Source organism: Balaenoptera borealis, assembly GCF_965194805.1.
Source record: "Balaenoptera borealis genome assembly, chromosome: 20".
Taxonomy (NCBI): Eukaryota; Metazoa; Chordata; class Mammalia; order Artiodactyla; family Balaenopteridae; genus Balaenoptera; species Balaenoptera borealis.
Genome location: NC_138879.1, coordinates 1,394,802 through 1,410,071, shown reverse-complemented (window position 1 = coordinate 1,410,071; position 15,270 = coordinate 1,394,802). Strand labels below are relative to the sequence as shown.

Below are 15,270 nucleotides of genomic sequence, written 5' to 3'. Positions count from 1 at the left end.
ACAATAAAACCAGAGCTGCTACATAAAATTCATACCCTATCCTGCCTCTGGTCCCAGATGAGACTGACAACCAACATGACAAATGCTTGGACTGATGTCAGATGACTCAGTGACTTTTATTCTAAATAAATGCACTACTTATGGATTTGATTTTTGACACGACATAGGTATTTTTTCCCGTAGCACAATTTGAGATGGTCAGTATATTCTAGGGAAAAAAATGCCATGTCATATTTATTTTAGCAAACGAGGTGCAATTAAAAAGTAGAAATAAAACTGATAAGTACAAAGTAATATTTTAATAATATATGAACATGAACATGAAAACAATGTAAACGTTAAAAATTTTGATATGATACTACAAACGTGATTTTGATCAGCCGCAACTGGTAAAATTCTACGTAAAGGCATTAACAAGGCATCGCAAGAAATCATTTCTTTTCCCAATATAAGCAGTTCTCAGTACACACTCAGATGCACACAGATATGGAAATCAGAAAAAAAGGAATGCTAAAAAAAATAACGTAGGCAGACACAAATAAAACCACCCTGTTAGTGTATGAGTCATGCATGTTTTTATGATCTTAATTACATTTAAGTATTAAAAAATGCCATTGATCTCACAGTTTACTTTACAACATCCAAATCTTCAAACCTGTGGGAAGAAATCCAAAGCTCTGTCCAGACGGTTAGATCCATCCCACGCTCCTGGGTTACTCAGGTACGTCATCATGTGGTTACCTGAAGATCAAAAACCCCAAAGTTACAACTTTCTCTAGGTTTAACGGGCATGTCCATAATAAAATATGTTCTAACTCAGGAGGAGCTGGAGAGAGGCTGAAAAGGATATTTGATATCAAAATGTCATCATTTACACCCATAAGGGATCAAATCCTATCTATACCAAGAATCTCTTGCAAAGTGAATGAGTCACAAAGTTTTTACTTTTTTAAAACTGAAGTATAGTTGATTTACAATATTGTGTTAGTTTCAGGCGTACAGCAAAGTGATTCAAATATATCTACGTACATATTTGTTCGATTCTTTTCGATTGTAGATTATTACAAGATACTGAATATAGTCCCCTGTGGTCCTCGTTGTTTATTTTATACATGGTAGTGTGTATCCAAAGTTTTTACTTTTAATTCAGTGCCAACTAAATGGTTCAGCCTTTCACTGTACTAAGAGGAGGGTTGTCAGAGCAGCTAAATGTGATCTACGTCAGCGACGTCTCTGGGAACCTTTGGCTGGAAGGGTCTCCTGCGTCCCCGAGACGTGCCCTCTGGGGGCGCAGTGTTTGGACGCCATGGAGCCATTTATCTATTGATATTTGGGGCTGGTAAACATCGGCTACAGAGCCAGGCGTCCGGGGATGTGGGGCTCTGGAGCTGCGGGTGACCACACTGAGGACCACGCCATCTCACTCTCTTAAGAGGAAGACAGCGTCTCCTTAACCCTGCAACTGGGCTTCAAGACAACGTCCTGTCGTGACTCTGCAGGTGAGCCCGGCCTTGTCAGGCGCTGGCTGACCCTCATCTCGTTTGGATGGTACTGTCGAAGCGCAGTGATGACAAGGAGGGGGACTTCTCCAAGACAGGCTCTTTACGAAAAGTAAGTCTTTTTCTTCAAAACTGATATGTTTACGCATTTTTATTCATTTATTTATTTATATTTTTGGCTGTGTTGGGTCTTCGTTTCTGTGCGAGGGCTTTCTCTAGCTGTGGCAAGTGAGGGCCACTCTTCATCGCGGTGCGCGGGCCTCTCACCATCGCGGCCTCTCTTGTTGCGGAGCACAGGCTCCAGACGTGCAGGCTCAGTAGTTGTGGCTCACAGGCCTAGTCGCTCCGCGGCATGTGGGATCTTCCCAGACCAGGGCTCGAACCCGTGTCCCCTGCATTGGCAGGCAGATTCTCAACCACTGCGCCACCAGGGAAGCCCTTTACGCATTTTTAATGAAGATTTTAACACCAAACCAGGAGACCCACAGGTGCAGACAGTACAAACTACTCAGGAGACATTCTGGCCACGACTGTACCTTCTGCACTGGTAGGTCGTCAGCTCCTCTTGAAGGATGGATGCCCTCTTCTGCAGAAAGTTAACCTAGAAAAGAGACCTCGTGTGAGAAGAGGTGAAGGTGGCTTACAGGGCGACACCTTGCAGATACAGTGTCTGGTCGGATTTTATTTAAATTCAGACAACTCTCTAGATAAAACGCAGAGGATCTGTTGAATGCTAATGCTGTGGTTTTGTATTTGATCACATCCCATCCCCACTGGCACTCCATCAGAGGCTATAGAACCGAGTTCAAACCCTGCACTGCAGAGCTGTTTGGACCTGGCCCTGGCCCACCTGGGCGCTTCATCTCTTCTCTTCCACCATCACCACCTTCTACCTCGCATCCTTCCTACTCTGCGGCCCTCTGACACAGGCCACCTGCCATCGTCTGCTTTGGAATGCTTGGCTAACGACCTCCTATTCACCGTCCACTGTTGGGTTCAAGGTCACCTCTGCTCCTGAATTCTTCTGCCCGCCCCCCCCCCACCCTGCCCCTCATCACCTCCTGCCCCAGGCAGCCAGCGGCCCCCTCCTCTGTATTCTCCTGTTCTGTTATTAGCACTTTTCCAACTGCCTTCTGGTGATTTGTCTTCCCGTCTCTCCCTCACACACGAGAGCTCTCCTGGGGCAGGGATAATGTTGGAGCATCTCTGTAACCCCAGTTTCTTTTTCAGGGCTGGACATGTAGCTGGCATTCCCTAGCTGTTTCAGGAATGAATGAGTGAGTGGAAACAAAATTACTGCCTACTAGAAACCTTAATCTATCCTGGGGATTCCCTGAGGTTGGAGAGGTGGTATTTTGTCATGGAAAGAGCCTGCGCTTTGTCTGGCGTTAGGCCAACTCGCGTTCAGCTCCTGACTTGGCCTCCATAGCTCTAGGAAAGTTCCTTTTTCTCTTGATGCCTCATCTGTGAAATGGGGTGAACGAGAGCCAGTTCCCAAGGTCATAAGGATGACAGGAAGTGACTAACAGGAACTGCCTAGTCCAGAGAGCCTGGCAGGTACCACCCTGTGGCCCCCACCCCTGAGGGGCTAGGGATGGGGGAAACTGAGCTGTCAAGTGTAGTCTCTTCAGTCAGACCTTTACAGCATGGTTGGATTATCCTGAAGCATAAATTTCTATGCTATTAAAGACACCTGTATCAGGCATAAATTCAAAAGCACTTTACACAACCTACTAGAAGAGGTTTCCGGATAACTTACACCATGGCTTAATGTGATCAGGAGTCAGTGGCATTTGATCACTTTGGAGCTTTACTCTTGTCTCTTTGGTCTGAACTGAAACCATGGCAACGGTCGATTCTGAAACATGGTTATGCAAGACAGGACAGCTGGCAGAGGAGAAGCTGTGCTTGGAGACAGGGAGCACGGCTCTTCTTTTTTTTTTTTAACATCTTTATTGGAGTCTAATTGCTTTACAATGGTGTGTTAGTTTCTGCTGTATCACAAAGTGAATCAGCTATACGTATACATACATCCCCATATCCCCTCCCTCTTGTGTCTCCCTCCCTCCCACCCTCCCTATCCCACCCCTCTAGGTGGTCAAAAAGCACCGAGCTGATCTCCCTGAGCACGGCTTTTCTGAATGGGTGCATATCAAAGTGGTCCCGCTGCTTTTCTGACTCGTCACATCACCCCGGTCTGAATTTTATCCAATTAACCCAGTGACCCACAGGACCACTGATAACTTTGACAGATGCAAGGACTACACTGATCCCACTTCCCTGCCTCCACCGTGCTTTGCCACTGGAATTCCAACAATTTTCAAAAAACACAGGCACCTGTGCTCTCAAACGAACTCAGCTCGCTCTGTGGTCTGCACCTCCTTCGCACAGCTGCCGATTCTGAGGCCCTCGCGCAGCTGGCCGCGCTCTCTTTCTGGGTCAACATCCAGTTTTCGGAGGCTGAGTGGCTTTTATTACAGTGAAATGATATGAATGATAACAGAAGCCCTTCAGGTGGTTATCAGATTTCTCTTTCTTTTCTTTCTTTTTTTCTTAAAAATACCTCCTCTGAAGGTGCTGGGTCCTACACAGCTGACCCTAAGGAAGCCCTCCTACAAAGTGAATGGGTAAGCCACACCTCGAGGAGAGCCTTCCACGTCAATAAAGACGACCTAACCCTTTGTAAGTTAACACTCTCCTGTCATACTTATTTTTACAGGTAGGAGTGAGCACAGCCAAACTTCTTAGCCTACAGAAGTGATAGCTAACAGTAGCATAAGGGTTGATGTAATGAACTTTTCATTTTCAGATAAGAGATTTTTGCTGATGGGAACAGAAAAGGCACGGCTAACATCTGCTCCACGTATCTGTCCTATACATTATAAATAGCTAACGTGAATTTCATCAAACTACAGCATTTGTTCCATTCGTAAATAAATTTATTGAGCACCTACTCTGTGACAGGCATTGTTCTTGGCACAGAGAGAAAAGAAATCTTTCCCTTGCAGAGCTTTTCCAGGAAAAAAAGTATGTTTTAAATTTCTAAGTGTATTAGAAATGGGAATATGTGAACTTCTTCTCATGTTGAGTTAAAACATTCGTTTTTTAAAAAACCAGTAATCTATAAAGCTAATGCTATGTAAAATATTTACAGTAATATATAAAACTTGTTTTAGAGAAAACTTATGTAGGAAGTTTTTAATTAATATCTAAATTGAAGTCAATTTTATCTCTTATAAACGACTGTACCAAGAACTACACGTTTCAGCAGAAATATCAATATTTAACCGAATTGTTTGAATACCATGTCATTATCCTGCCTCAATCCTAAAATGCATCTTGTTATCTCTGACAATCATATAAAATACACCAGAATAAAAATGCTTCTAACTTAGCCATGTTTTTTATTTCTCTGCACTTTCACATGATAAGGAGTTAGCAATGTGCTAACTGATGGCATTTTGGGCCTGGAACCAAGAATAAAAGGGTGAGTCTGTGTTGGAATGCGGACTGTAAATAAAAGTAACCATAACTGAGCTTTTCAATTTCAAGGATGCTTTTAAGAAAATCTTATCGAGACAAAGAGTTCTTAAGCTAGTAAGAAAAAATTCTTAAAAGCCCCACAAAACAAAAAACAATTCATCCTGGGCACTCGGTTATTCTGTGACACCACATGGATTTCTGGCATCAGTTCAGAAACCAACATTAATTAAGATATGCACATCATCTAAACCAGGGGTCCCCAGCCCCCCGGGCCATGGACCGGTACTGGTCCACTGCCTGTTAGGACCTGGGCCGCACAGCAGGAGGTGAGTGGCGGGCAAGTAAGCGAAGCTTCATCTGCCACTTCCCATCGTTCACATGATCACCTGAACCATCCCCCCCCCCCCGCCCCCTGTCCGTGGAAAAACTGTCTTCCATGAAACCGGTCCCTGGTGCCAAAAAGGTTGGGGACCGCTGGTCTAAAGCCTTGGAAAATTCCTTGATTCTAGAAATTACCTGTGACTTTAGGGAGGAGATAGTGTCTTCAAGTTCTTGCCTTAGAGATGCTGGCATCAACCCTTTAAATTTTGTTTCATATTCTTGTCGTACGTAAGTTATCTAAAGTGAAAAAAAGAAAGCGTATCTTTTTTACCACAGAAATGATTGTTTTGCGTTTAAGAAATCCCAGAATGATGTCCATTCATTACAAAGGTAAGTTTGTTACACGTGGTCAGAAACCAGACAACTGAGATGAAATAAGGGGAAACACAAACTGAAAAAGGTCCTCTGTCCTTGTCAATCTGGGAGAGAGAGTCCCTGTCACAGCACTTCATTTCTTTAAAATCCTCGTTGACACAATTTTTGGCATTGGATAAGGAAAATACCAGTCCTCTCTTCTCCACTCATGATGTACGCGGGATGCTAATCCTGCATCCTCTTCTTGATCCGGGTGCGGATTCGGATCACACTACGCTGTGTGTGAGGACAATTCGTGGTATGTCATCTGTTTGGCGAAGACACTCCCCCTGACCATCTAGGTGCCTGGGTGCTTGATATCATCATGTGATTATGAAGGTGCGAGTGAAGGAAAATCTGCACGGCTGTGTCTCCAGGCCTCCCCATACAGGTAACCAGAGGGCCCCTGTCGTCGTGAGCACCTCTGATTGATGAGTTTCCCTCTGCCTCTGCAATACACCCAGGCCTTGCTCAGCTAACTGATGGTCACTGAGCTGGTCAAGGAAAAGCTGGTGGCTCATCAAACCACAAACAGGTAAGGAAGGTGGAAGAAAAGTCTTTGGAAGAATATGCTTCAGCAGGATGAAGAGGTGTGTTTGAGGGTGAGCATGAATGTCAGTGTGTCTGTCTTGGTGCCTTTCTCCAGCTCTGTTTCTTTATTTCTCTTTCTCCTAATCTGAGCTGCTATGGAATTCAAAACTGTGTTGCATGTGCTGTGTGGGACTTAACTAAATATTCAAGCTGAATTGCAGTGTATCCCACAAATGATTCATTGGACACACCTGGAAATAAGGTAATAGGCTATGAAAATATGTGCAACTGAGTTCACTTAGACAAGTCTATGGATTTACTGAGGATAATTTAAAATTACTAGCCTTTAATTCCCAAATTTTCTTACACTAAACTAAATTAAGGGATAAACGTGCTCTAATAGTTTATTCTATTACCTACTAAAATCCCACGGCAAATGTTCTAGAACATAATTTTTAAATTTTTGGCAAAGTATTTTTTTGAGGTATGTTACAATCTTGTGATTTATGCCTAAAGGGTAAACAAAAATGATGAAAAATGATCTCTCCCACTGATGAAATATTTGATTTTTCCCATTTTATCTTCTTGGACGTAAGTCCAATAGTAACATCTGTCAGTCGACTCAAATGAAAGGCAAACACAAAGTAAAACACATGATTTATAAATCAGACTTTAGGGGCAACCTTTATCAAGGGCTTACAGGCTACTATATATTGACTATTTTTTTTCTATCACTCAACACTGGCTCTGAAATTTTGAGCTACTACTCTTAAAAAGGACTCATGTTTGCTCTATTTTTTGTATCCCTGTTTGTTTAGAATGTCTGCCCTCTGCCTGTCCATTTGAAATATAACTTGTCTGGGTATAAAAATGCTTCTGTCCCATGTTCTTTCTCTCAGAACTTTGGAGGTGTTTCCTCAATGTCTTCTCGCATTGCTATGGTGAAGTCTGAAGTTAGGCTAATTTTTTTTCCATGTTGAATGTGACTTTCTTTCTCTGCTTGGATGTCCACATGATTTTATTTTTCCCTGGATTAGGTAACTTCACTGGGATATGTTTTGGTATTAATGATTCTATATCAATTTTCCTGAGACAATGTGCGTGCTCTTTCTTTTTAAAAAAATATTTATTTATTTATTTGGTTGCACTGCGTCTTAGTTGCGGCAAGGAGGGCTCCTTAGTTGTGGCAGGTGGGCTCCTTAGTTGCAGCATGCATGTGGGATCTAGTTCCCTGACCAGGGATCAAACCCAGGCCCCCTGCATTGGGAGCATGGAGTCTTAACCACTGTGCCACCAGGGAAGTCCCTCTTTCTATCTTTATATTCAATTCTTTGAAGAAAAGCTTCTTCTGTTAGAATTGTTTTCTATTATATCAATAGTTACATATATTCATGTTATATATGATTTTTTTTCTATTTGTTCTCTTCTTCAGGAACAGAGATTTTGCATGTGTTGGCTCTTCTTTAACAATCTTCCATATTTACAATTTTCTCTAATATTTTACTTTCTTATCAATTTATATCTGTTTTATAATTTCATTTTATTTTGTGTGATCACCATATTTCCTTAGATGTTTTCAGTTATGATTTTCCCATTTTTGTTTCTTCTAATATGGTTTCAATCTCTGTAATCTCTTGATTTTGACTACCTTTCTTCCTAAACTCTGAGAAATCACTTCTCATCTTTGTTGAATTATATCATCTTTAAACACGTCTCTTTTCTTCTTCTTCTCTCTCTCCCCACCTTTTTCCTTGACAGAGAGATATGTCAATGTGTTTTGTAAATGCTTTGACATTACGAAGAACTGTTTTGGTTTCAAAGAACTGTAATTTGTCTGAACCTTCTCCTTACTTCTTGGGTAATTTCCCATTTGATCTATGTTCTAATTTGCTTGTTGCTTCCACTCCTTCTTTCTCTCTCTCTTAATCTAGCAAGGCTCTTAACCTAGTTCCTTTTTCTTAAAAAAAACTAAAATTTCATTTTTGAAGGGAACCAGCAATTTTCTGAGTGCTGAGGTAGGGGGGAAGCTGGGGCAGCCACAGCTATGGTTCAGTTCTGTTGTCATCAACACCCTTTGACCAAACCTATTATTTCGTTTGTTCTTGGGGCCCACCTGCTCTTAGTTTTCAGCTACTTTGGAGGTCAGGGCCAAGCACTGAAGCCCTTTAGTTAATGCTCATAGCTTCTCTGGACTCTCTTTTTTTCCCACTTCACTTTTCACACCTGATGGTCTCCCTCTACTGGAGGCGAGTCGTAGACAGCAGAAAACTGTGTGTGAGCAAGGTCATTCATTGACCACCACTATCCCTTCCACCACTTTTAAAATTCAGTACGCTATATTCCCCAACTTTTATTGAGGATCTTGCCATTTCTACTTTCTGTCTATCCCTTTCTTCTTTGTTTTTATGATTTTGGTGAATCTGAGTGAACTTAAAATGAGCCCTTGGAAAATCCGACATTACCTCTCCTATGGTTGAGACTATCACTCAGAAAAATATTACTACCCTGAATCCTTAAACCCAAATCCTGAATTTAATCGTCATTATACCAAGCAGACGCCTATGACTTTAATAAAGTCATGGAAAACTTTAACCAGTCCGTTTTACTCTACCTATGAGGTTAATGACGTTACTACCAGCAAACGTTTATTGAGTACTTTCTATGTGCCGGTTACAATTCTGAGTATTTTAAGAAGTGTTTAATCCCTCTGACAACCCAATGAGGTAAGCACAAATTTGAACTCAAGCAGTGTGACCCTCCAGCACATATGCTTAGCCACTGAGCTCTGCAGTTTCTCACACAATCTCCCCACATGCTGACGGGTTTCCTTCACAGACACCACCAGCTAGAGCAGTTTCCTCCACTGCACAGTTGTGTTCTCCCTAGCGTAACAGGGGCCAGGGGACATCCTTCCAGACATCCAGCTTGTCTTTGCTCTATTTTTTTTTTTTTTTAATGACAACAATAACAACAATTGGTTCCAATATGGTATGGTTTCCCTATACTTTCCCATTGGTTTAAAATTTTAATTTACCAAGCATTTATGATAAGACTAATTTTTAAACATCCATACAAATGCAGTACACATATTGACCTAAAACAAAAGTTCCGCAAATTCCCCACATAAGCACACATTTTAAAGTCTGACCGGTGAAGGATATATCTAAGTTTGTTCCACAGCAAAAGGAGAAAGAAGAAGGAAAGAATTCGCTTAGAGTCCTGTACATCACTTTTGACTCCTGCTACTATTTTTCGGTCCCCACCTCTGTCCCAGGATGCGTTTGAGGGGAAATAATGAGGGAATGATGACATTTGTCTACAGACTAAGTGCAGACTATTAACTGCTAACCGTGCCCCTCCCCCTCCTCCCTGCCTTCCCCCTTCGTGCTGTTAACCTGGCAAGAAACAAGGGGAAGTTGAATTGATCTAAGCAAAGGGTTTGATGGGCATACAAACTAAGGGAGGTCAAAATTGTTTACATGTAAATCTATTTTATTATTAGATTTGAACATTAAATCTTATTCACGTACAGTGTCCAATTGTATTAGTGAATGATGTTTCTGAAATGCGGAAGAATTCAAAGATCATTCTCGCTTGAGTCCTTCTGGGAAGGAATTTCCATCCCACCTCACCCTTCCCACTGCCCTCGAGAAGCACCGTGTAGAACTATCTGCTCTTCCTCATCCCTCCAGCATCCCACCCAATAGACACAGCTTCCCTCTCTCCACAATGGTTACTTCTCTCTCCATTTCCATCTTCTTTCCTTTAGGAAAGGAAGATTAGGAAACTCAGGACATCATGACAAACAGTGACGCCCCTGTAACGTAAGCTGAGTGGAAACGGTGTATGTATAACCTGGTACCCACGTGAACAGGGAGGGTTGTGCTTGGCTCCTTGGCCACAGACGGCCCACCTTTCCCTCGAAGGCACAGCACTGACAGTATTTCCTTTGATTTTAAAAATGGACTATGAAGACCAAGAACCTCAGACCTGGGGTTCAGCATCACAGTGGAGTAAAGCTCACATCCTGTATAATCAGACAAATACTCATGTGCATAAATAAGAGTGTATGAAGTGGACTTGAGCCAAGAGGGCGTCTGCAGAGAAAAATTCAGAGTGATGTTGAAAAAAAGATTGAACCTTGGAACTCTATAATTTCATTAAAAATATGGAAGGGAGAAGTAACACATGTCTGGTGGCACTATATCAATTAGTCATGTCAGGACGTCCAAACTACAGCAAATACGTCAACCTCCTATCGTGAAAACAACGAGACGGAAGTGAGTAGCTTTGTACAAACAACGTAGCGACGGTGTCTCACACACACGATATTTTCTCACAGGTGCCAACGCAGCCAATACCAGACTCACTTTCCAAGAGCTGAGCCGCGGGGAGGCCAGTTGCTGAGTCGCCACTGGGAAATCCTGCGGGTTTTCACACGTCTCGGCAGAGTCAGCCGAGACCCTGCTAATTATTTGCATGTATTCGTGATTAGCCTGAGGATTCCATTTAAACCTCTTTTTATATTTTTTAGTATCTACTGACTGAGAAAGGACATCATGACAAAAAGCTTCTATAGATTCAGAATCGATTGCAAATGAATCTTCATTGTATAATCGAAATAATCTACACACATTTGGAAACACTACTTATCTGCTTTTGAGCCATATTATTTAGCCAAGCCACCAACAGTGACTGGTGTGTCCACGGGTTTTCTCAGACCCTTGCTGCAGGTGGGGAGCAGTGCTCCCTGATCAATGACTTCAGGGCGGGATCCCAGCTCAAGACCACCCACCCAGCCTGGATCTCTCCCAAGCAGAAATCTGTGGGAGGGCTAAGGGACACCACCAGGTGCTCCTATTGACTATGGGTTAGTTTATTCAGAACCCCGGCCTTCTATGGCTGCGTTGAAGGCCAGAAAGAAAGCTGAGTTTGACTGGTGGGGAGGTTGGAGGGGGTGAGGTGGGGGAAACAACGAGAGAGAACCTTGGAGCCCCGTCCACACTCTGAGGGAGGGTGAGCGGGGGCTGGGCACTGCGGCCGGGGGTCAGTAGAGAGCATCACAAAGACACTGGGCTTCTGAAGGGTCGGAAGGGGTCGGAAAGCCTGGGAGGAGGCGGGCGGAGGCGGGGTCTGGGGAGGTGGCGCTGGGGGTCCGAAATGCAGTGCCAACAGTGTATTGCATTCCCCCCTGAACTTCACCGGGGGGTGTCACTCGGGTGTGACAAGCCATCTTGCTGCCCAGGAGCTAGAGGTGACAGAGTGGAGCCAGCCCAGAGGGGGAAGAGCTGAGACCTGGAGAGACTGAAACCGGCCCTTGTTCAGGAGTCAGCCTATCCTTGGCCTCTTCTGCATGGGCTGCCTTTTCTGTCACCTGCAACCAAAACATTCCTATTGAAACAAGGCAGAACATGCAAAATATTAACCTGCATTTACGTGTTGCATCTGCTCAACCAGGGGTCAGCAAATTTTGGCCTGCAGACCAAATCCGGCCCACCACCTATTTTTGGTGAATGAAGTTTTATCGGAACACAGCCATGTGCATTTGTTTACGTATTATCGATGGCTACTTTGCCATGACCTCGCTGAGGGCTCTTCACAGAGACCCTATGGCCCACAAAGCCTGAAACCTTTTCTCTGTCTAGCTTTTTGCAGAAAGCAGGCCGACCCCTGCCCTAGACTGCGACACTGCAGGTCGGGGGCGGCGTCCGTCTGGCTGACTGCTTCAGCTCGGGCGTTCAGCTCACTGCCTGGCCTATGGCAGCACCTCCTTAAACATTTGCTGAGTGAATGAATGAATCAAAACCTCAGCGCACACAACTGTGGGTGTTAAGTCAGTCTTTGTCTTAAGACGACAGGACCTTCAGGAGGTCCAGAGTAAACCCTTTCCCGAAATACGAAGAGCAGGTTCTGTCATCACGATGCTGCAGTTCTCCATCAGCACAGCGGCTGTTAACAAGGAGACCAGCTCCAAAGCTGGGAAAATCTGAGGCAAACACCAGGGCCTACAGGGCTGCCCAGATCCAAAGTGATCTCAGAGATTCACCCGAAGGAGGGGAGCCCGTTTCACCCATGCCCGGTCTCTCCCCTCTGTTTCTTCCCCTTACTCACTATCAGGTTTTTTTTTTTTTTTTAATAAATTTATTTATTTTATTTATTTATTTTTGGCTGTGCTGGGTCTTTGTAGCTGCGCGGTCTTTCTTTAGTTGAGGCATGCGGGGGCTACTCTTTGTTGTGGTGCACGGGCTTCTCACTGCGGTGGCTTCTCTTGTTGCAGAGCACAGGCTCTAGTCACACGAGCTTCAGTAGTTGTGGCTCGTGGGCTCAGTAGTTGTGGCACATGGGCTTAGTTGCTCCGCGACATGTGGGATCTCCCCGGACCAGGGCTCGAACCCGTGTCCCCCGCATTGGCAAATGGATTCTTAACCACTGCGCCACCAGGGAAGCCCCACTATCAGGTTTTTTACAGGGTTGGAATGTGAAATGACTCATGCTTCTCTCCTTTTTTTTTTCTCCTGAAATTAAATGGCAGCTCTTCTCTCACTAGAATGTGTCTTTTGGTTTCTACGTCTAATGTTTTCCTTCCTAATATTTTTCTTTACTTCACTTGGGTTGATACAGACCAAGAACACTCCCTGACTTCCCAGAAAGGCGAATGAATAGAGGACTTAAAGGGTTATGATCTGAGCAGACGTCCTCAAGGCAGGGGAGGAGCAGGGCTGACCGGGCAGCCCATGCGGTGAGGCGCGTGGGCACGTGGAGGGCAAGTTCACACGCATCAGAGGACGGCAAACTGTCCACTTTACGTCAAAAGGTACGTCCCTGAAAGGGTCTGGAGAAAATGCCCGCGGGAAGACACGCGGTTTTCCCTTTTGTTTACAGTCTGGATTTCCTCCCAGAGGGAGAGTCGATCAGCCCTTCCTGGAAAGGGGGTGCCCATCGACGGAGGAGCAAAACCCCAGCCAAGGGCAGGGGGAAGACACCCAACATGCGTAACTGACTTTGTGAATAAAAGGCCAGGAAGACCTACGGAGTGAGACTGGTATTCAATAAGGCGGACGCGGGGTCTGGGGTCCATTGGATGTTTCCTTTTTGTACCTTGAAGTGAGGCTGGAACACTTGGTACATGGTAGGTGCTCAGTAATACTGTCTGAACAAAGATGCGTTTGAACAGGGAGGTGGGACCCTGAAATCACGGCGGGCAGTAAAAGTCATGCAGTCAAGTATAGATTCAATGGTGTAGAAAATAGAAAAAGTATAAGAGAAACCACCACTTATGAACATCTGACAGACACCAGGCACTGTACTAAGGAGTTGATAGATAACCTTCCACATATCGTGAAGGTTGTATTTAATCCTTACATGAACTTTGGGAGAGAGATATTATCCTACCCACTTCACAGATGCGGACGCAGGCTCACAGCGAGAACCAGGATGGAAACTGCCATCTCCTCATTCCTGGGAGGAGGTTAGGGAGGAGGAATTATCTGGAAATATTGTAAAGAAACTCAGGAGGGGAGGTGGCCTGGGACTCAGGGGACAGCAGTGGTGGAGAGATCAGGAGAAGTTCTTGTTCTAGGGTGACGGCTATGGGGACCTCATATCACAGAAGCTGACAATTGGGTGGCTTGTGAAAAATAAAAGCAAGAGGTGAGTCGAATGAGAATTTACATCTCAGTCGCGCGCCAAGAAGAGTGAGGTTACTGTAGAGACAGAATCGGGGGAAGGGAAGGCCTGGTTTGGGTTTGCATTTACTGGGTTTGAGGTGCCCGGGAGACGGGCACGAGCACAGCTGATGAGGAGGCCGGGCCTGGACACCTGAGGACCACGAGCCAGAGAAGGACACAGAGGTCGGGGAATGGGGGCTCCTTGCAAGGGGAGAGAGAGACCAGGAATCTCCCAGGAGCCAAGACTGATGCACGGGAGGCAGCAACATTTAGGATGAGGGTGGCCGGACAGGTGGATGCAGGTGCGGAGGGGGGGCAGTCAGGTGTCACATGCTGCCGGGAGGCCAAGGCCACCTGTCATCTGCCTGGCACGCCGTCACCGCGCACGAAACGGGGCCGTCCAGCTAGCCTGTCAGTCATCAGAGACGCTGGTGAGCAGCAATGCTACACGCAGAGTTCAAGAGGCAATTAGCGCTAAATACGTTGTTTCCTATTTTTAAAGCAAAAATTACACTAGAAGTGCCCAGATCTAACCTTCAGTTAGATATCGTGCAAAATATCCGATTTAGTCAGAGGTTTTTGAACTGGTTTGAGGGCATCTTTCAAAATCGGCAAGCCATGACTGCTCTTTCTTTTCTGCATTTTTAAACTCTTGACAATTATAAATAAGTTAAATCTCTCCCTCAAGGCACCAATTACCTCCTATGTTTAAGGAGGCCTGTCCTGCCAGATTCGGCGTTCTACACAAAACACAAAGTAGGAGCACAAAGGCTGTCAGTGTCCCACGTGCGCCCGGGACGCATGCAGGCGGTTCCGGTGAGCAGAACGGGATCTTGTGCACGAGTCCCCTCGCCTCCCAGCTGATGGGAACCGAGACCCCGCAGCCTCAGAGCAGAGAACTTCACAACACCACGTAAACAGTCACCGACTAAACTCCCGAGTGTTCGCCTTTACACGGCAGACGTACGAGGAATTTCCGTTCTATCAAAAGTCAGGGAATGTGGAGTCATGAGGACGTCGCACAGGCTTTCCGAGCGATGACGGTCAGGGTCTGTGTCCGGCCTGCGTGACGCCTGGCGACCCGGCACAGCTCTGCGTGGGGGGCAGAGGGAGCGTGAGACGGACTGTGTCCTCTGGAAGCTTACACTGTCCCCACGAGACGTGTAAAAAGGACACGATTGGAGTGGAACAGGCCCCGGACAGGAGCGGGGGAGACTGATCGCCTCTAAGCGGGGAACGGAAGTCTCTACAGAGGTGACGGTATCTGACCCGGATGCTTCCCAGGTGGACGAAAGGGAAAGGAGTTGCTGGCGGAGGGGAGAGTGGGAAGCACAGAGGTGACGTGTGCGGCGTTT

At 45.2% G+C, this 15,270-nt stretch overlaps 1 protein-coding gene across 19 annotated transcripts in view; it reads right to left on the bottom strand.

The window, feature by feature from the left end:
- Window positions 1-558: 558 nt before the first annotated feature.
- The window catches only part of CEP112 (centrosomal protein 112), a 413,727-nt gene continuing 399,015 nt past the window's right edge, over window positions 559-15,270 (bottom strand). For 18 of the 19 annotated variants that reach the window (XM_082370414.1, XM_082370412.1, XM_082370420.1 and 15 more), the window contains 3 exons: window positions 5,499-5,600; window positions 2,036-2,100; window positions 559-741 (listed from right to left, as the gene is read on the bottom strand). In XM_082370414.1, coding sequence (XP_082226540.1) covers window positions 738-741; window positions 2,036-2,100; window positions 5,499-5,600 — 171 coding nt within the window. In that variant the 3' untranslated portion in view covers window positions 559-737. The remainder of the gene's footprint in view (window positions 742-2,035; window positions 2,101-5,498; window positions 5,601-15,270) is intronic. The other variant, XM_082370429.1, reaches the window with a different exon arrangement.